The sequence below is a fragment of the Coffea arabica genome, chromosome 9c (assembly GCF_036785885.1).
Source record: "Coffea arabica cultivar ET-39 chromosome 9c, Coffea Arabica ET-39 HiFi, whole genome shotgun sequence".
Lineage (NCBI taxonomy): Eukaryota > Viridiplantae > Streptophyta > Magnoliopsida > Gentianales > Rubiaceae > Coffea > Coffea arabica.
Genome location: NC_092326.1, coordinates 9,934,698 through 9,954,873, shown reverse-complemented (window position 1 = coordinate 9,954,873; position 20,176 = coordinate 9,934,698). Strand labels below are relative to the sequence as shown.

Below are 20,176 nucleotides of genomic sequence, written 5' to 3'. Positions count from 1 at the left end.
GTTTCAAATATGGAATAAGAAATATAAAGACATGTTTGAAATAAAAAAATTAAAATTTTCTTGAAAGCCATTCTTGAGCATAAGCAAACCAAACAATCAATTTTATAATGAAACCCATCCAGTTGATAAAACGAACATATTGGGGAGGAATCACCAAAAGCCCATACTGACTATAGGGTCTATGATAACCATTGCGATTCCTGATTGTGAAACAAATAGCTCTCAATTTTTAAATAGGAGAGAGAAGGGAAAACAAATGTAAGGCGAAGCATTCTGCTATTTCTAGATCAATGAAATGAGCCCCTTCCCATTTCTCATTGCAAAACCAGAAAATCACATGAAACACATATAGATTAGAGAATGTAATTTACCAAGATTCAAACAGATACCGTAGCTAGACGATCACCATAACCTAAACCAAAAGCAAAAGAAAGAAATGAAGAAACAAGCACATTGTTAATCTGAACCCTTGAAGCTTGATGTCGCGAGAGCCCGACTTTTCCACCCTAACATCATCCACCACTGGTCCACACAAAGAGCTCATGTCATCAGTTCTTGTGTTGTAATAGATGCTGTAAAATGCGACGCGAGTCCTCTCAGCTTTTGCTGTGAAGTTCAGATTCGCTGACTGGAATGTCGAATTCGAATCTGGAGTGTAATGAATATTCTGAGCTTGATCACCAGCAAAGGCCATTACAGCTAAAGGTTGCTTACATGAATCCCCAGCATGGCCTAACGAAAATGTTAATCTGTAATGTTGGTTTGGCTTCGTCTGCACCATCTGGGAGATTATGCCTTCCTTTCCAGAGAGCAATTCGATAGCTCGTTTGCCTTCTGGGACTGTGAAATGGTAAGAATCGATGTACCGCACTGCTCTGTTGGATTCCACTATCCAACCAGGTAATGAGGATGTTTCTTCGTCCAGATTAGTTGGGAGCAAGACACCGAGTGAAGCATTCCTGAACATCCAAGGGCCTTCCTCAAAATCACCATTAAGTACTGCATTATCTGCAGAGAGGTAAAGGATCAACATTTAGTAGTTCTTGCTTAAGTTTACTTAAGTCCATGAAAAAGAAAAGACCGACGTTATTTTCTTGTTGGATTATTATTGTTTTCACGTTGTTATTCAACAATTTCCTAACCCAAATCAAGAAACTATTCGTTCATTTTTAAGTAAGACATTCCAGTCACTAATAATTTTGTTATCATCCAGTTATTCTCGAATAGTTTCATTCATTGGTGTAAAATATCACATGCAATAAACAAATTAATTTAATAATTAAAAGAAAAAAGATCCCCAATTTTTCCATTAAAGAACAAAAGTAAAAATGGTAGTTGCCTATATGGAAAATTTTTCACCCCTCTACTCTTGACATTTCGAGGTAAGATGATTAGTATTTTGTAACAGAAATTATATGGACGATTTAGCAGATTCAACAAAATTTTACTGCCATCTCACAAACATGGAATTGAAATCTAAGTAGTGATAGGACTGAAATAATTTTATATGAACGATCAGAGTCAAATGATCAGAAGGCAATTGCATCAAATAGCCATGTTAGGTTTAACAGGACAGAAAACCACTTGGCCCAAAAAACTGATAAAATGCTACTTTTCTCCGTCACTTTCTGTATGCTCAGTAATCAAAGATTTAACAGTAGCATGATTTAATTAAAGGCTTTGGGAAGATTAAATCTTAATGTCAATCATTTTGTCCAAAGAATTGCTCAATCATTTTGTCACTAACTAGTAAACTACACACTAGTACATTCAAACTCAAGTGGGACCCAGGAATTATTTCACTGAGCTCAAGATTCAATACACAATGATGAACCTTTTTCACACTTTCATCAAGAATTTAAGCCAATCACATAATACTATTAAAATTTTCCTTTTTTCATTTTTTATTCCCAAGTAGAGATCCCGTCAATTATCTCATGTCCTGTTTGGATTGTAACTTTTTAAAATTATTGTAGAAAACTATAATTTAATGATGGGATATATGTGAAGCAAAATGATGATTAAAAAATGAAAAAAATCGTTTAAAATATCCCTCACATTTTGCCTAATAAATTTTTCCCTTACTTTTAAAATATTAATTTTACTTATAAATTCAAGTCAGCAAAATTTGTTCCCAATCTAAATTTTCAATAACTTTTTTATCTTGACTTCATTATGTGGTTGTTTTTCAAGAGCAAAAAAGGTTAGATATAATTTATAGTTAAACAAATGACTCGATTCACATTCATTTTTGACTCTAAAAAAGGTAGAATCTGTGTTCTTTTTTTTCCTAAAAAAAATTTGAACCAATCCATATTTAGTTTTGCACCTAAATAAGTGGGAAATGACCTTTTTGTATTTAAAAACTGATCACATGTGAGTCACGTAGTGATTTTAAATTAAAAAGTGGTTGAAAACTTAAGTTTAGATTAAATTCTATGATTTGAATTTATAAGGGACGTAAAATTAACATTTTAAAAGTGAAGAATAAAAAAATTCATTTAGTGAAATGTGAATGACGTTTTGAATTATTTTTCCTAAAAATATGTGTCCGAAAAAATTCTAAAATTTTTCCACGTAAACTATCAGTTCAAATTTCAAAAGGACCTTAATGTTTGGAAATTTTGGGCAATTCAAACAAATACACTGGACAGAACAGGCCCAAGTCATTGCGGGCCAAATTTAACTCCTCATAGCTAAGGCAGAAACTAAGAAACATGCAGATTTCATATTAAAATGAGAAACCAACCTTTGGATTTATCTGGTACGAAAAGCTTCTTGATGGCAATATCATCAATGATGGGCCCACAAGTGGGGTCATCCTCCATGCCAGGATTTTTAAACACAACGCGTACGTCATCCTCGTCTGCCTGAAAGGCCCACGCATAAGAATCCCAGCCATGAACACTGTACAAAGTCTGCAAATCAATTGTCTGTGACGCAGGCGGAACAGACACGTTAAGTGACTCTAGCTGAGCGCACGTGCGAGCAGCGCTAAACGTGACCGAATAGATGGAACCCTTTTCTACTTTGACTTCTTGACTAATTTCGGCGTCGTTTCCGAGCCTCACTGCATGTGTACCCTGAGGTACGATCAGGATCATCCCACCTTGTTTTTGACCCGATTCGACTAATTCTACGGTGCCGTTTGATTTCCAGCTAGGGATTGTGGCGGGCCCATCTGGGAATTGTGCGTCTGGGGAGAAACCTCCTGGTGGAGGGGTCTCAAAATCACCGTTGACCAGTGAACCTGCAAAATTAAAAGGCATGGGGATCAAAACTACATAAAAAACAAGTTAGTGACTGAGGTACAAATATTTCAACCGATTGGCAATTTCACACTTTCTGAGCTTTTCCTGAAAAGATTTTTGAAATATTTCTTTGACACGTTTCTCAATTACATTTTTAACTCACATATATGATAATATTACAGTATTTTTTTTTTCTTACAAAAACTTCTAAAACGTCCAATCATAGCGTGCATGCTGCAAAAATAGAAACATATTTGAGGCCTAGGGAAAAAAACATAAATATGCGCATTTTTGTTTCCTAATATTTTCAATAATGAGAAAAAAGGAACCATAATGAGAAAGATAATAACGAAAAAATAAGGAACTAAAGGATCACACATAATGAGGAACTAAAGGATTACATCTACTTAAAGATATCAGCAGTTTGTACTTGTTATATGCATCAAAATGGGAAAAATAATGTTTTAATTCTTGGACCGGGTAAAATTAGCAAAAGGTGCAGAAGATTATTATTACAGTTTGTCTAACCATCATTAGTATGTTCAATAAATAACCAGAAGAGATGAAATTACGGCAAATGATTTTGTAATTTGTATCCATATAAGGATGAATTTCTCCAATCGTTGAAAAAAAGGGCTGCTAAATCCTTAATTGCAGAATATTCTGCTAATTTTTCACCATCCAAACATTTAAGCAGCAAGACGGTGGAAAGCAAAGGCACGAAGGTCTAGCAACAAAATCTAGAGTTATAGTAAAATTTAAAAAAAAATCCTAAAAAATAACTAATTTATACTAACCCTTTAAAATAAGTAAAATCAAGAAAAAAAAAAAGTAAATATGTAATGATTTCGGATTAAGCGTGCTGTTGTGGCCCCAGCGTTCTTTAAGACTAAATTATTGAAACCGGCAAGGAAAGAAATTAAAAGATATCATGAACTTTTTCGCTAATAAGAAGAAATGCTAAGGACCATGTGATAGTGCACACCGTTAAGGGTTTGTGTAAAATCAGGAATATTATGATTCACGTCATTTTTTTTTTCTTGAAATAGACTATTACCAGGTTCAATTTTAAAAACCATTTACATATGATACAAACCAAAAAGCTGACTATAAGATCAATGCATTATGCCATAGACATATCCTAACCCATTAAAAGAATAAACACATAAAAAATAACAAGAAAAAATATTCCTAACCAGATAGCAAAAAATAAAATAAAGGTAAAATGTGAATTATAGTCGGAGAAATCACAAAAAAATAAAAATATGATTATCTTGCGAACTCAAAATCTAGTAAAATATCCACTCCACCGGTTAGTAATAGTAATGGTAATAATTTTCAGATGAAATGACTGAAGTACACTCCCAATTTTATAAATTAAAATTTTCAAATTTACACATTTATTGAAAATAAGAATAACTAAGAACAAAAGGTTAATGAAGTACATTTTTCTTGGGGAGGGTTGGGTTGGTGGTAGAGTCAAGACCTCCCACTTAAAAAGAAAAAAGAGTACATTTTTCTTTTGAAAGAGTAAATGAAATTGTACAAGGAAAATTTTGATTTTGACTAACGGGTAAAATAAGCAACTTGATAGCTAGAGGCGCTATTTTGCTTGATTTTGGATTTGTGAAGTACTACAACATTAACTTATATTTTACATGAGGGTTAATCAGCATATTTGTGATTTTCATAGGGATGTAATCCGCATATTACCCCCTCCCGGCCCCCCCCACCCCAAAAAAAAAAAAATAGAAAATTAAAAAAGGAACAGCTTCTCCAGATTTTTCTTTTTGGCTTTGAAAGAAGATCCCTCCTCCAATTAGGGCTGCAAACGAATCGAGCCGCTCGCGAGCCGCTCGCGAGCGGCTCGAGTCAAGCTCGACATTAATCGAGCTCGAGTCGAGCTCGAGTCAGCTCGAGTCAAACTCGAGCTCGAACTCGAGCTCAGAATATTAAGCTCGTTAGGCTCGCGAGCTTGAATATATATATATATATATATTTTTTTATTTTTATTTAATAATAAAATTACGTATATTATATATATATATTTTTTTTGTTTTTTATTTTCATAGTGAAATTACGGATATATCCTTAATATTTTATTATTTATTCAGAAAAAAATATTATTTTATTTATTTTTTTAAAAAATAAAAATTTTTTTTTATTTTTTTCGAGCTCGAGCTCGAAAATTGCCAGCTCGTCGAGCTCGAGCTCGAGCTCGAGCTCGATAAAATTTAGCTAAGGCTCGGCTCGATTAGCTCAAAGCTCGACTCGACTCGACTCGTTTGCAGCCCTACCTCCAATGGACCCAATATGGCTTGGGATTCCCTCTGTTACTTTCTCTTTAATTTTTTATCCATTTGTTTTATATTTAAACACTTAAATGTTTACAAAATGATCTGCTTGTGTCATTAATTTTATTTCGATAAGTAGATCAGCACACCTACAAATCAAGTTCATCTAAGAATATGCTGTGCTTCAATTTGCATAAAATATTTAAAGGAGTGAAATTTACGACAAAAGTTGTAAAGTTTAGTCCACCAGCTAAATGCAGTCAATTTAATTTTAATTTTTGTAATAATTTAAAAGGAAACTGGGAAGTATGTAATAAGCAGTTCTCATTGTAAGAAATACTATTGCAGGTAAATTTATATAGCTGTAATGCGGTCAAACTCAAGGAGCCTAAGACAACGATTATAAGTTATTTAAGTTGTAACACTACGAAAACTAGCTAGTTAAACCATAAAACTTATAGACGTTAAGACTGTTAATGGGATAAAGAGAGAAGCAAAACATAAATCAAAGAACTAGTTACTCTGATATCTAATGTAACTCATGTAAGTGTAATCTTCGTAGGAAATTCTTCTAGGAAATTACTCCCTTCATCCCAAATTATGGGTTGCGTTTCAGGATTCTAACTTTCAATAATAGTGACTTGATAGTTTTTTTTTTAAAATAGTAGTGACTTAGATAGTTATGTTAGTAGATTTGTTTTTAAAGTTGCCCTCTAAATAGATAAAGATGGAGATGATATTCAAAAAAGATATAAAAAAAAAAACTTTGACTTTAGTAAGATATCAAATATTTCTAGATATTTCAAAATAAAAAGTAAAGATACTTTCAATCAAACTGAGGGAGTATAGTTAGAGAATCTGATCCATTCATTTAAATTTTAATTATGAAATTAACATGTACAAATTAATGGCCCAAATTAATTATGAAATTATCTCTGGGCCTCCTTAGACCTGCCCCCTTCCCTTTAGTATAAGATAGATTAAATTTATCGTCTCTTCAGAAAAAAATAAAATAAAAGAGAGAGAGAGATCACTTCAACCCATTAAGGCCATTTTCATTCCTGATGATTGCCAAGAAACTTGTTCAGAATTTAACAGTTATTCGGTGGGCCCCGTTACAAGCCCGATTACTTTGTCGCAGATACGATGGATCATGGAAGCTGCATGAGAAGACAAATAGAAAATGGGCCCCAAAAAGGCTAAAACTTTAGCCAAGTTCAAGGAGCCGCAGTAGAACACGTAGGGTCCCCAAAACCCAGCCTAAAGCTGGACTTTTGCTTTCCCCGCGCCTAACGTCGCCGAACCCAATGAAGGGTAACACCGTTAAATTGCTGAAATCTCGGAAGTGAGAGCTCCCTGTGATTAATATTATTTGTATAATATTAAGGTAAAATGTTCCAATGACCCTCAAACTATTATAAAATTTAACTTTTAACCCTCTAACTATTAACTGATAAATGTTATCCCTTCGATTAATTGAAACAAATAATTTTAGCCCTTCTGCTAGCTTAAGCTGTTATGTTTAACAAAAATAACATGACATGCACAACAATGGCCCTCAAACTATTGTAAAGTTAAATTTTTGACCCTTCAATTATTAACTGATAAATTTTACCCTTCCAACTAACTAAAATATATAATTCTAACACTTCCTCAATTTAAATCGTTATGTCGAACAAAAACATCACCACATGCACAGTAAAGGTAAAACCTAGGGGTGTTTTTGTCTTTATAGAACATGTGTCGGGGTAAAATTGTTTTACTCCAATTTGACTTATAAACTAATTTATCATCCAATTGCTGAACTTGACCAAAATTAATTGAAAACCTAAAACGCAAAATCCCTAATAGAGATATTTTAGCAAGGATAGGTAACTTAAATTAATCGAGTTGTTTTTATTTGGAATTTAACTCATTTTTCGGCGTTGCTCCAAATTCATTGGATTTATGTGCTTCTCTTAATGACATAAATCTGGCATACAATTCATTTTTTAGGAATATTCCAACAAGTCTTGGTTCTTCCAAGTTTGAACTCTCTAATTCTCTCAAATAATCAATTCTCTAATGAGATTCCTCCAAATTTTACATCACTATATCTAAAGCTTTTTGATTTGTCAAACACTTGGTTGGGCACATTCAAAATTCTTTATCAATAGATATTTCTACTCGATATAACGACTCAAGTTGACGGAAAAGATAGAATTCTACGTTTTAATTAGTTAGAGGGTTAGAAATTATCAGCTAATAATTGGAGGATCAAAAGTTGGATTTATAATAGTTTGAGAATCACTAGCATCTCATGAATCCTTTATTTCTGTTAGATATAACGATTCAAGCTGACAGAAGAACTAGAATTATATGTTTTAATTAGTTGACAGGTTAAAACTTATCAGTTAATAGTTCGAGAGCCAAAAATTGAATTTCATAATAGCTTGAGCGTCATTGGGGCATTTTGTCCTATTTAATATAAATTCATTCAAGTTTGATCTTTTTTTTATCAGACGGATTTTTTTTTTTGTTTTTTAAGTTTGATGCAATAGTAACTTTTACACCACTAAGTTATATTAGTTAACAAGCTTTACAATTAAATCAAAGTTTTGCCGACTGAAGTGGACAAAAATCGTTTTGAGAGGCCTCGATCTTGAAATAACATAACCCGATATCCTAAAACACCTATGTTTTTTTTACGGTTACTTTCTATACATACATAGATTTGGTGAAAATTAGAGTCAAATGTCCCAAAAAAAATGCTAGAAGTAGCATCTAAATTGTGCTGCTGCATAAGCATAAACTTTAAGGATCTAATGACGCATATTATAAACAGCTTCTCTTAACTTTTTGACTAAAATCTGACCTCCAAAAATACTTGGGCCCCAACATACACCCAAGTTTCTTTTGAATTTTCCAGCTATATCATATCATTATTCATACTTTGATTTGATGAAGCCCAGGTCGAAAGTAACACCTAGGATATAGTAACTTATTACCTACATTCACCGTAAATTATCACGATATACAAAATGATGAAAGTATCTGTACCAATTAGTGTCACTAGTAAATTTTAATAATTAAGGCTCTGACACAGAATTTCGCTGATGGTTTTGTGCCAGATTTCTTGAATTATTTAACTTTGGTTACATTCCATAGTAAGCAAAATCGAATCTAAAGTTTCAAAAGTGTCCACAATTTAATTGGCACTGTAACTTGTAAGAGTAGTGAAAATAATTTGTGGCACAGACTTCGATTTTCACCCATATATGTTCCTTTAATCAGTTCATAATTACAAACCCTCCTCCCTCGGCGCCCTCTCTTCTCCTCTTTTTCTCCCACCCGACTTGTTACTAACACGAGAAAAGTGAACATAATGAAGCATTCCTCTTTCTACTTGTAGAAAGCTAGTCCTTTCATTTCTCAAAAAAGAATGGCAGACAAGAAGACACATCGGTAAAAATACCAATTCTGAAGGCAATTTAGGGTTCCAACAGCAAGGTCGCATTGCATTTTAGACATATAAAACTAGGAATAAAAAGCATAACTAAAGATTGATAAACAAAGATAGCATATCCTTGATTAGATCTCAAAAGCATATACAACCAGCAGAATCCACCAAGAATAAAGCACAAAAAAATCAGCCTTGTCAGTCAATAATCTCTATAGAAGAGATTAAAGCTAAAAAATTAACCACCAAAGTACAAGAGTAGAGAAACAAAGATTAGAGAGAGAGAGAGAGAGAGAGAGAGAGCTTACCATCTTCAATCAGTGCAACAGCAGCTGAGGATGCTAAAAGAACCACAAAAACAAAGACCCTTTTGCAACTTCTTGAGCTCCAAATCATCTTCTCTTCTTTACTTCTCTCTCTCTCTCTTGGCACACAAAAACAGTGTCCCTAGCTATTTTACTGTATGAAAGCTGTCGCCTCTCCGTTCTCTGGAGCAGGGGAGATGAAGTTTTAGAAGAGGGACTAGAGAGTGTGAAGTGGTTGCAGACAAAAAGTGTCCTTATATCCAAGATTCCAGCCAGCCTTTTTTTTTTTTTCCTATTTCACACCCGGCTCTGACAACTTGACTAGTTTACTGGTACAGCAGGAGTATTAGAGTATATACTATACTGTCTTATTAATTAGTCATTCATCAAAGCTTTGTTTACTTGCCAAGGGCAAGTACTACCTTTGCTAAAACGAATAGCATATATTTATTTGTTTGGATTGCATTTTTTTTAAATTTTTTTTAAAAATTACTGTAATAATTTGATATATGTAAAAAAAAAATGTGATTGAAAAATATGTTTATCGAAAATATAACAATTTTTCAAAAAAAAAAAAATTGTTACTTTAGTTTAGTAATTAATTTTACATTTCATAAAGGTTGCAGGATTAAATATATAATAGTTGTAGCGAATTTGAGCTTCATTTTTTCAATAATCGATCTCCCCCCTTTATCCGAAAACAAAAAATCCCCCATCTTTTTGTCCTTAATTATGTGTCTTCACATCTTAAATTTATTTACACCATTCCTCTACCTATTCACACTCAGAGATAGATAAACTGATTTGAATTGAGACTTGTGTTGCGCCTAGGGCTGCAAACGAATCGAGCCGCTCGCGAGCCGCTCGCGAGCGGCTCGAGTCAAGCTCGAGTCGAGCTCGACATTAATCGAGCTCGAGTCGAGCTCGAGCCAGCTCGAGTCAAACTCGAGCTCGAACTCGAGCTCAAAATATTAAGCTCGTTAGCTCGCGAGCCGGCTCGCGAGCTTGAATATATATATTTTTTTTTATTTTTATTTTTATTTAATAATAAAATTACGTATATTATATATATTTTTTTTATTTTTTATTTTCATAGTGAAATTACGGATATATCCTTAATATTTTATTATTTATTCAGAAAAAATATTATTTTATTTATTTTTTTAAAAAATAAAATAATTTTTTTTATTTTTTTCGAGCTCGAGCTCGGCTCGACTTGATTCGAGTCGAGCTCGAGCTCGAAAATTGCCAGCTCGTCGAGCTCGAGCTCGAACTCGAGTTTGATAAAATTTAGCTAAGGCTCGGCTCGATTAACTCAAAGCTCGACTCGGCTCGGCTCGTTTGCAGCCCTAGTTGCGCCTAATCCCTAACTTCTTTGCCTTTGACACAGCTGACAGGTTGAGCACGAACTCGTGTCAGGATGCGACATTGTTTATTGCTAGTCACGTCCAATGGCTGGTATAAGGCCGCCTGGGACTCACTGTCCGTGTTCTGAAATGAGCATATAGGACAATAAGAAGAAATCTTACGTGGATCTAAACTAATTATATGGTAAATCTAATAGTTAGTTTTTGACCAGTAAAATAAAGTTAATTGGACAAATAAATACTTCACAAAGGACTTTATCATTTTATTGAGATTGTATTTACTATAGAATTAGTGGGTTCTAGAATCTTATTTGAAGCATTTTCTTTAGTCAACTATACTTCCCAAGTAGCTCGAATACTATGTTAATTTGGTATTGATAATTTGCTCTCACCATTTCAGCCCCATAGCCAACAGAAAAAAAAAATAAGAAAGAAATAAATTACTGGAGGCCAGAACAAAATTATAATGTGGATTAACCTATCCTTCATGGTTCCAAAAAATTCTACTCGAAAGTGGTTCATATATCCAATATACCATCTCAACATGTGTAGCTTGTTTATGGGTTTGGCTAACCATTCTTTGCACATTGTCTAATTGAGGCTCAACTATTAATCTTTAAAAAAATTTAGACAAAATATGCACACATATGCAAAGAAATTTAATACATATTAGTGTGTGTGACATAAACAACAAGAATGAAAAGTCAGTTTAGAAAATTTTCATATTAAGCACTCGCTTTTTAATGCACAAAGTTTTTTCTGTAAGAAAAGTTTATTCCTTTTAGTTGTATAATCAAACAAAGAAGGCTACATAGAAAGCACTCGCCTTTTTATGCACCGATTCCTTTTACTACTGTTTCATACCACCGGATATAACTGGCTTCCATATTCCGTGTTTTCAGACGTCCTGGGCTGCTCTTTATGGTCTCTGTGCGGGACCCTTTTGGTCCTCCGCGTTCTTTTTTTTCCCCATTGATTGCATATATGTGACTTTATTAAATGGGATAATTTCAGATACCTCCCCTGAGGTTTCTTTCAGTCTCACTCCCCTCCCCTATAATTTCAAAAATACCACTAACCTCCCCTATCAGAATTTTAGGTCCCATTTCTTACATCATCATGATAAAAAAGACTTAAATACCCTCGCAAGCATTCATAGCACTTTTATCCTCTTCCATATTAAAGCTTCCACTAAGGTTAATAACTTGTGAGTCAACTGGTTCAAAGAATTTGGCAGTTCTGTGCCTGTAATGGAAGGGTGTTTTGTATTGATAAAAATCTTTTGCAAGGAAGCTAGGATTAAAACTTTTTCAATTTTCACTTATTAATTGGTGTTGGTACTTTTAGATGATTGATTTTGACATGATACCTCCACTAAACAATTTGACTCTAATCCCTTGTTTGTCTGATACCTGTAAAATGTGAACATTCCTTTGGTAACTTATGTTCCCATATTGTCAGGATTCGAGATTTTAACGCACTTTTGTGTGCTTACCATCTGTGGAAATAATGGGCGTGGAAGTTGTGGAATCTAAGTTGCCCCATGTTTCTGGGGAAACTGCAGGTGAAGAAAACAGTTAGTTGAACGAAAATGGGAAAATAAGCAACGTAATGGGGCTTAGCGAACCAATAACATTTGGATCCCGTGGTATGGATGAACCGGCGAAAGGGGAAAAAAATAAAGCTGCTGAAGTCAACTTCCCCAAGGATGCAGTTGATGAATGGCCTGCACCTAAGCAGATACATTCTTTTTATTTTGTAAAGTATAGGTTACATGAAGATCAGAAACTCAAAGTCAAATTGGATCAGGCTGACACTGGGCTACAGAAGAAGAATCAAGCCCGATCCCAGCTCATTGAAAAACTAAGGAAACTGAAGGTTAGTGTTTTCTTTTGCATCCATCAATGAATTTGTCACGGTATTGTTATCTTTTTTGCATGCTTCTTATCTTTAAATGAAGATAAGATTCTAATCAAGTCTGTTCATCTTTTGCAGGCTGATCGAGCACAAAAGATTGGTTTCTTAAAGGGTTTAAATAAAGAGAATAAGCAGTACAGGGACTTGATAGATGAGAAGAAAAAGGAAAGGGAACCCTTGCAGCAGGCTTTGGGCCAGTTACATGGAGGAAGAGACACGGGATCTGGTATATGTTCGTCTGAGGAAGAACTTAATCATCGCGTAAGCTTTGATGTTTTATATTTTTCAAGTGCAATATATATGCTACTTTTTCCGTATCCACCAACTTGTTTCCTTCTTTGTCTGCAATCCTTTGCTTTTCACGTTTTGGTGTTTTCGGAAACTTAACATATCCTATACTTGAATCTTCAAACTTAACACGAGGAAGAACAAAATTCTCAGTTGGACTACTTTCTACTACGAGGGAAGATTTTATTAACACCTCTATTTCTTGGTTATTGCTCACTTGCAGATCCATCTGGTGAATTTTCAGTCCTGACAAGTTTACACCATCAGCAGCTGGCATAGGTGCATATACAATTGCTTCAGCATTTGGTAGTGAAGCAACCTCTTCCAGAAAGACTACCAGAAAGAGCCGTTGCCTTCCATTGCATTCTACTGATGTTCAGACCTTCTTTTATGCATTAGTTTCATTTACACCCCTTCAAGTTTCATTCTTGTTAAATTCCCTACTTTTTCTTCATATGAGATTAGCTCATTAATGCAAGATAATAAGGGCATTTGTGGTATCTTGTTGTTCCTCTCTCCAGCTCCCCATTTTTTTATTATTTGTGTTTTTGAATTGGATCTACTTTGAGACTGCCTATTTAATTTTAGGGGAAGTTACTGTATTTTTGAAATCACAGGGGAGGGGAATGAGACTGAAAGAAACCCCAGGGGAGGTATCTAAAATTCTCCCTTATTAAATCGTTTTCCGACGATGAAGATTTGACGAGTTCAACTTTTTGGACTTTCTGATCGGTGATTCCTTTTCACTCCCATCGATGCTGAGGAAAAAATTTTGGGATAATTTCAGAAATCTCCCTTGAGGTTTCTAACATTTATACTTACCTCCCCTGTAGTTTGAACAATTACACTGACCTCCCTTGAAGTTACTAATCCTTTACAAATTCAGTCCAAATGATTAAAATATTATTTTAAAGAGTGAAATTAGAATTTTGTACCTGATTTGTCCTTTGTGCCACATGTCCAATGAATGGCAAAGTATTACAAATTAATTAACAATTAATAAACTTTAACGAGCGTAGTTTATAGGCAAATACATATTGTCTATTTAAAGTACCAGCTCTTTACATGTATTTTACTTTCAAACATTTACTTTATCACAAATATTTATTCTCAAATACAGATTTGTATTTACTCTCAAATATTTAATTTTTGTTAAACACAAAACCTACCAGTTTTTCTTCCGTAGAAATATTAATATAACGCTTTTTCAATTTTAGTTATAAATATTTATGTATTTAACATAAATTAAATGATTTAGGATAAAAATATCCATAAAGACCCAATACTTTACTCATGTAATGGATGAAAGTCATAAAAAATTAATAGTTTATGAGGCCATTTATTTTTTTAAAAATATTTAATTTATATTAAATAGATAACCTACTGATTTTTTTTGCAAGAATATTACTTTAACACTTTTAAATTTTTAGTTACAAATGTTAATATATTTATCATAAATTAAATATTTGAAAATAAAATATTTGTAAAGAGCCGATACTTTAAATAGGATATGCGTATTTGCCTATAAATTACACTATTTAAAATAAGGAGTATAGTTTATTGATTTAAGTTAAGGAGTGTAGTTTATTGATTTAAGTAAGGAGTGTAGTTTATAGGCAAATACGCATAACTTATTTAAAGTACTGGCTCTTTATAGGTATTTTATTTTTAAATATTTAATTTACAATAAATATATCAATATTTGTAATTAAAAATTAAAAGGTGTTACAATAATATTCTTGTAAAAAGAAAATCGATAGGTTATCTATTTAATATAAATTAAAATTTAAAAAAAAAAAAAGAAATGGCCTATAAAATGTTAATTTTTTATGACTTTCATCCATTACATGAGTAAAGTATTAGCTCTTTATGAGTATTTTATTCTGAATCATTTAATTTATGTTAAATACATAAATATTTGTAACTGAAATTGAAAAAATGTTATATTAATATTTCTATGGAAGAAAAACTGGTAGGTTTTGAGTTTAACAAAAATTAAATATTTGAGAGTAAATACAAATCTGTATTTGAGAATAAATATGTGTGATAAAGTAAATGTTTGAAAGTAAAATACATGTAAAGAGTTGGTACTTTAAATAGGCAATACGTATTTGCCTATAAACTACGCTCGTTAAAGTTTATTAATTGTTAAATAATTTGTAATACTTTGCCATTCATTGGACATGTGGCACAAAGGACAAATCAGGTACAAAATTCTAATTTCACTCTCTAAAATAATATTTTAATCATTTGAACTGAATTTGTAAAGGATTAGTAACCTCAGGGGAGGTCGGTGTAATTGTTCAAACCACAGGGGAGGTAAGTGTAAATGTCAAAAATCTCAGGGGAGGTTTCTGAAATTATCCCATAAGTTTTTGGAAGGGCAAGTTAACTTTCAAAATCCCTGTGAGAACCCGTAAAACCCTAATATTTTTTCCTAGGGTTTATTACCCCTTAATTGCATAATTTTTGCATTTTCTGGCTTAGAAATATTTTTCTGGTAGATTTTATGAGTAATTATAGTTTTTAGATGATTTTTCTAGTATTGGAGAATTTTTTAGAAAATTAAGAATATATATTGGACGTGGGACCCACTAGTGCGAAAAGTTCGGAAAAATTCGGCCAATAAGGTTAAGTTTTGGATACTGTGTAAACTTTATCGGGTGTTACGAGATAAGTAGAGTGTGTGATATGATTGATGTGGGAGGAAAAGAAAAGGATTGACATGCATTAATGGAGTGCCACGTGTCACTTGGTGGTTGGTTGGACTTTATGGTTTACTATTCACATTTTTGACTTTTTTGACCAAAGGTTAAATATTTTCAAAATTCATTAAAATTTCCTCATTCTTTCTTCACCATAGCCGGCCCTCTCAAGCTCCAAAAGGAAGAGAACTCCATCAACTTTCAAGCTTCTACTTGGTGCAAATCACCCAAAAACATTAGCTTACATCCATTTTACTCCATAAAATCTTTCCTTTTAGTGATAGTGAGTGGTCTAGTGAAGTTGTTTTGAAGAGCCAAGGTGTCTACAATCCCTATCTCTCTTGTTACTTGGTAAGTGATGCTAGAACACTCTACTACACCTAATGATGTTTATGTTATGCTTAGAAGTAACTTGAGTGATGGAATATGTGATTTATTTCTTGATTTGAAGAGTTTTGGTGAAGTTTTCCATTTTATGATGAATTTTCTGGTTTAATATGAATGGGATGTTGTGGCCTTGTATGATGAATGGTAATGGTTTAAAATGACTCTAGTAGGTGTGAATTGTTGATAAATGCAATCAATTTTGGATTTGGATGGAAAAATGGAAAGTTAGGGTTCATAATTCCCTAATTCTGTCCGGTTTTAGATCATAGGGTTAGAGGCCGAATTGGACTTTGTTTAAAACATTAAAGTTGTAGGTATTGATGAGTTTGAAGTGCCTACAAAATTTCAAGTCATTTGGATTTGTGTAGAGTGAGTTATGTCGTTTTTACTGTTGCTGTCCAGGGTTGCTCAGAATGTGAAAACTGCGCTTGTAATCGTTTGTTTTGACTGGAATTGGTTTGGATTTTGAAGTTGGTGTCTTCTGATGAAATGTAGCTGGATGTCTTAGCTAACATATGCCTTTGGAATTTCGTCATTTGGACCTGTATAGACTGAGTTGTGTTCATTACAGCATAGTGCGATTTGGGAACCTGCAATTTCGGTTCTGGATTTGGTATCTTGCATTTTTGACCTAGTTGTGCTAGGATTTGGACTGAGTGGCCTTCTACAATGTTGTAGCCCTGTTTCTTAGCTTCAAAACTGTGGGTCTTACACCCCCATCCGATAACCGTAGTGAATTTGACGCCATTACCGCATTTTAAGGTCAAACACGATTTTCCTATCAAGGCTTAAGCTAAGGCTATTTTGTAATTTCTGGTTACCAATGATGCTTATTTATGCATATGAAACCCTATTGGGGTTATATTTAGCGTTGTTTTGCGACTCGTTCACGAGTCTTATGGCACTTATTTATGTGTTCTAGGAGGAAACGGTGGTTCACGACGCACTTTGGACCGCAGTGCATGAAACATCATTTTCTTGCTTGGTGAGTATACTACTCACTTAATTGTTACTATGTGGCTTTGCTAAATGTATATGTGATGCCTTGAAAGCTTACTTGGATATTGGAATTGATTAAGGTGAGGGTGTACTTGACCGCCCTCACCCCTTTTGATAGTATTACTGATTGGCTACCGTTTTACTGCATTACTGAACTTGATATATTGGTTGGTGAATTCCATTTCATGGAAACTGCTTTGGTGTCGTTTGGACGAATGTCCAACGGCCTTACTGTATTACTGAGCTCAACCCCGTTTGGTAGTCAATTGGATCGAGCCGGCGAGGGATTGGTCGTGAAAATTGTCATGCCACGGGAACTGTACTGAGGAACCTTGTAGTAACGAGACTCTTGGTTCCGGTATACTCGAGTATTACCAAAACTACTGAAATGAAGTGCGGGCTCGGTTGGGGTATGTTAGGTGGAAGGATTGGAAGTAAAGGGTGGTCTACGGTTTGGTACTTTTAACATTGACGGAGAGTCAATGAGGTTGGATCAAGATTGCAAGCGTGGAAATGGGCTCTTGAGAGCCGCCCGTATCCTTTTACCGTTTTGCTTCATTGCTTATTTGTGTACTTTAAGTGATCGGTTATGCTATATGCTAATGGTTGTTATTGTGTTAGTTGCTCACTGGGCTTTAGCTCATTCCGTGTCATTTGTTTTCCTTACAGGAAAATGAAACTTTTGAAAAAGATTGTGATAGTTGGATGACAAGTTGAGCTCTTGTACATGTATTTTTGAATAGCTCCTTGAGGGTAAAAACCCTAAGTGTTTTGTTTCCACCAATGTTTGGTGTGTAAATGGCTTTTGGTACATGTATGAACTAGACGAATATCTTGGTTTGCCGTTTGGCTTGTAAATGTTGATTTCCAGTGTATATATATATGCTTGGCCGTGGTTTGGATAAATTTCGGCTTCGATTTTCGTTTTTTTTTATTTTGTGATTTTGACTTGTTTGTGCGCAATGGTAAGTTCCGAAACGTAATAGATCGACGTAAATTGAACCGTTAGTCCTGGCGAGAGCTGGGCAGGCAGTCCGCTAACCCCTTTGGTTCGCCTTAGGGGAAGGTGGGGCTGTCACAATCCCCCTAATGTTTGGCATACTTTTTAATTTAGTCCCAAAATTATGGCTAATTACTCATATTATTGGTGAAAAAAATTAGTCGGAAGAATGTTGCTCTGACAAGGGGGCATATGAAACTATTGTTGTATATATTAAAATTGCTGCCGGCAGCAATTTTAATATATATATATATTTTTAAAAAAAAATTGGTTGCCATGTTAGTCTGACTACTGCCAGGCTGTGTCAGCCCGGTAGAACCTGCAAAAAGTAAAAAAAAAAAAAAAAAAAAAGGCAGCTAGATTCCAGCTTTGATTGGAATTCAATTCCACTACCGGACTGTGTTAGTCCAGTAGTGATGGTTAAATTAAAAAAAAAAAAGTGGCTTTGGAACGGCTAACTAGATTTTCATTAATGCTTTGTCCTCGCCTATATAAATGAGCATTTTTAATGGAGCATATAAAGTCATTTAAGAGTATTTTTGGTTAACAAAAAGTGTAAAAGTGTAGTTTAGGATTTTTCAAGATTTTGTCTTGGAAGGTAAGTAGTATTTTTAAAATTTTAGGAGTAGTAAGTGATATTAAAAGAAGGGAAAATCATTCAAAACGTCTCTCACATTTTACAAGATAATTTTTTTCGTCCCTCACTTTTAAAAGTATAATTTTACATCCCTTACAAATTCAAATTGACCAAATTTGGTCCCTACCTAGGTTTCTGACTAGTTTTTTGCTGGAATCCACCATGTGACTGCCATGTGATCATTTTTTAAGGGCAAAATTGTCAAATCAAATTTTTACATAATGTGATTCATAGTCCCTCATATTTCACAAAATGAATTTTTTGGTCCCTAACATTTTACAAAATGAATTATTTCGTTCCTCACATTTCAAAAAAATGAATTTTTCCATCCCTTACATTTTTCAAAATGAATTTGTTCATCTCTTATTGATCATGTATATGAATAGTTTTTTTTATAAACCCACGTATATGTATATTTGACTTAATCTGAACACTACAAATAACATGTAATTTATCTCTATTGGATTTCATCTAAACATGCTACTTGTAGTTGTACAAATGTTATTTAATAGATATATATAGGGGTTTAAAACTAATAATTTTGTTTGAAACCCATGTATATATTTATATGATTTCACCATTTGAACCTATTCCATATTTGTGACATTTCTATTTTGATAATAATTTATTTATTGAATTGTCTAATAAGTTCATCTAATTAATGAGTCCTAACTCGAATTTTATAATTGTACTAACAAATTTCAGTTTAAATACGAAATTTCTACTTGACATTTTTAAGACGAACAGTTGAATTACTTGCCTTGTGATTGTCTTAAAATTTGAAAATGCCAGTCACTAATTTCTTTTTGTCATACTTTTCTTTTGTTTATTTTTTCTGTCCAAATTTAATTCGATATAAACACTCGATAATATTTAGAATTAAATGTCTTCTTTATTTTCAAATTTTGAGTAAAAGAAAATTAAAATAAGTGAAAAACTAAAAACTTTTTTAAAATCCATATATATATCTATTTGATTTCACTTGAGCAGTACAAATAGTATGTAACATATCTTTATTTGATTTCACATGCTATTCGTACTGTTCAAATGAAATCAAATAGATATATACATGGATTTAAAAAAAATTATTCACACAAATGATCAATAAAAGATGAAAAAATTCATTTTAAAAAATGTGAAGGATGAAAAAATTTATTTTGCGAAATGTAAGGGACGAAAATTTATTTCATGAAATGTGAGGGATTATGAATCAAATTATATAAAATTTGATTTGACAATTTTGCCATTGAAATATGATCAGGTGCAAGGCACGTGGTGAATTTCGATCAAAAACTAATCAAAAACCTAGGTAGGGACCAAATTTGGTCAATTTGAATTTGTAAGGGACGTAAAATTACACCTTTAAAAGTGAGGGACAAAAAAAGTCATCTTGTAAAATGTGATGGACGTTTTGAACGATTTTCCCTTAAAAGAAAGCTGAATGTAAGTTTATGATATTATACCTTTTTCTTTAATTTTTTAGAGGTAAAATTTTTAAATTTTTTTAATTAAAAACTTATACTGCTTGGCTGACTAAGACAGACAGCCTTTTGGTTAAAAATTTTTCCAAAGTTGAAATGTAAGAAA

The 20,176-nt window shown here is 33.3% G+C and overlaps 2 protein-coding genes across 2 annotated transcripts; one reads left to right on the top strand and one right to left on the bottom strand.

Annotated features, from left to right (window-relative positions):
* Positions 1-259: 259 nt before the first annotated feature.
* On the bottom strand, positions 260-9,515 carry LOC113707703 (BIIDXI-like protein At5g11420). Its single transcript, XM_027229994.2, has 3 exons — positions 9,293-9,515; positions 2,750-3,250; positions 260-1,008 (listed from the first exon to the last, which is right to left on the bottom strand). The coding sequence occupies exons 1-3, from the start codon at positions 9,378-9,380 to the stop codon at positions 413-415; spliced, it is 1,185 nt and encodes a 394-aa protein (XP_027085795.1). The 5' UTR covers positions 9,381-9,515; the 3' UTR covers positions 260-412.
* A 2,489-nt stretch (positions 9,516-12,004) lies between these two features.
* LOC113707697 (proton pump-interactor 1-like) lies at positions 12,005-13,272 on the top strand. The gene is made up of 3 exons (XM_027229983.2): positions 12,005-12,534; positions 12,652-12,834; positions 13,085-13,272. The coding sequence occupies exons 1-3, from the start codon at positions 12,268-12,270 to the stop codon at positions 13,109-13,111; spliced, it is 477 nt and encodes a 158-aa protein (XP_027085784.1). The 5' UTR covers positions 12,005-12,267; the 3' UTR covers positions 13,112-13,272.
* The last annotated feature ends 6,904 nt before the right edge of the window (positions 13,273-20,176 follow it).

Coding starts and splice junctions, on each gene's coding strand:
- LOC113707703 (XM_027229994.2), bottom strand. CDS start 9,380: ATGATTTGGAGCTCAAGAAGTTGCAAAAGGGTCTTTGTTTTTGTGGTT. Junction 3,251..9,292: donor TGTTGCACTGATTGAAGATG/GTAAGCTCTCTC, acceptor TTAATTTTGCAG/GTTCACTGGTCAACGGTGAT. Junction 1,009..2,749: donor CGTACCAGATAAATCCAAAG/GTTGGTTTCTCA, acceptor ACCTCTCTGCAG/ATAATGCAGTACTTAATGGT.
- LOC113707697 (XM_027229983.2), top strand. CDS start 12,268: ATGGGGCTTAGCGAACCAATAACATTTGGATCCCGTGGTATGGATGAA. Junction 12,535..12,651: donor AAAAACTAAGGAAACTGAAG/GTTAGTGTTTTC, acceptor CATCTTTTGCAG/GCTGATCGAGCACAAAAGAT. Junction 12,835..13,084: donor AGGAAGAACTTAATCATCGC/GTAAGCTTTGAT, acceptor GCTCACTTGCAG/ATCCATCTGGTGAATTTTCA.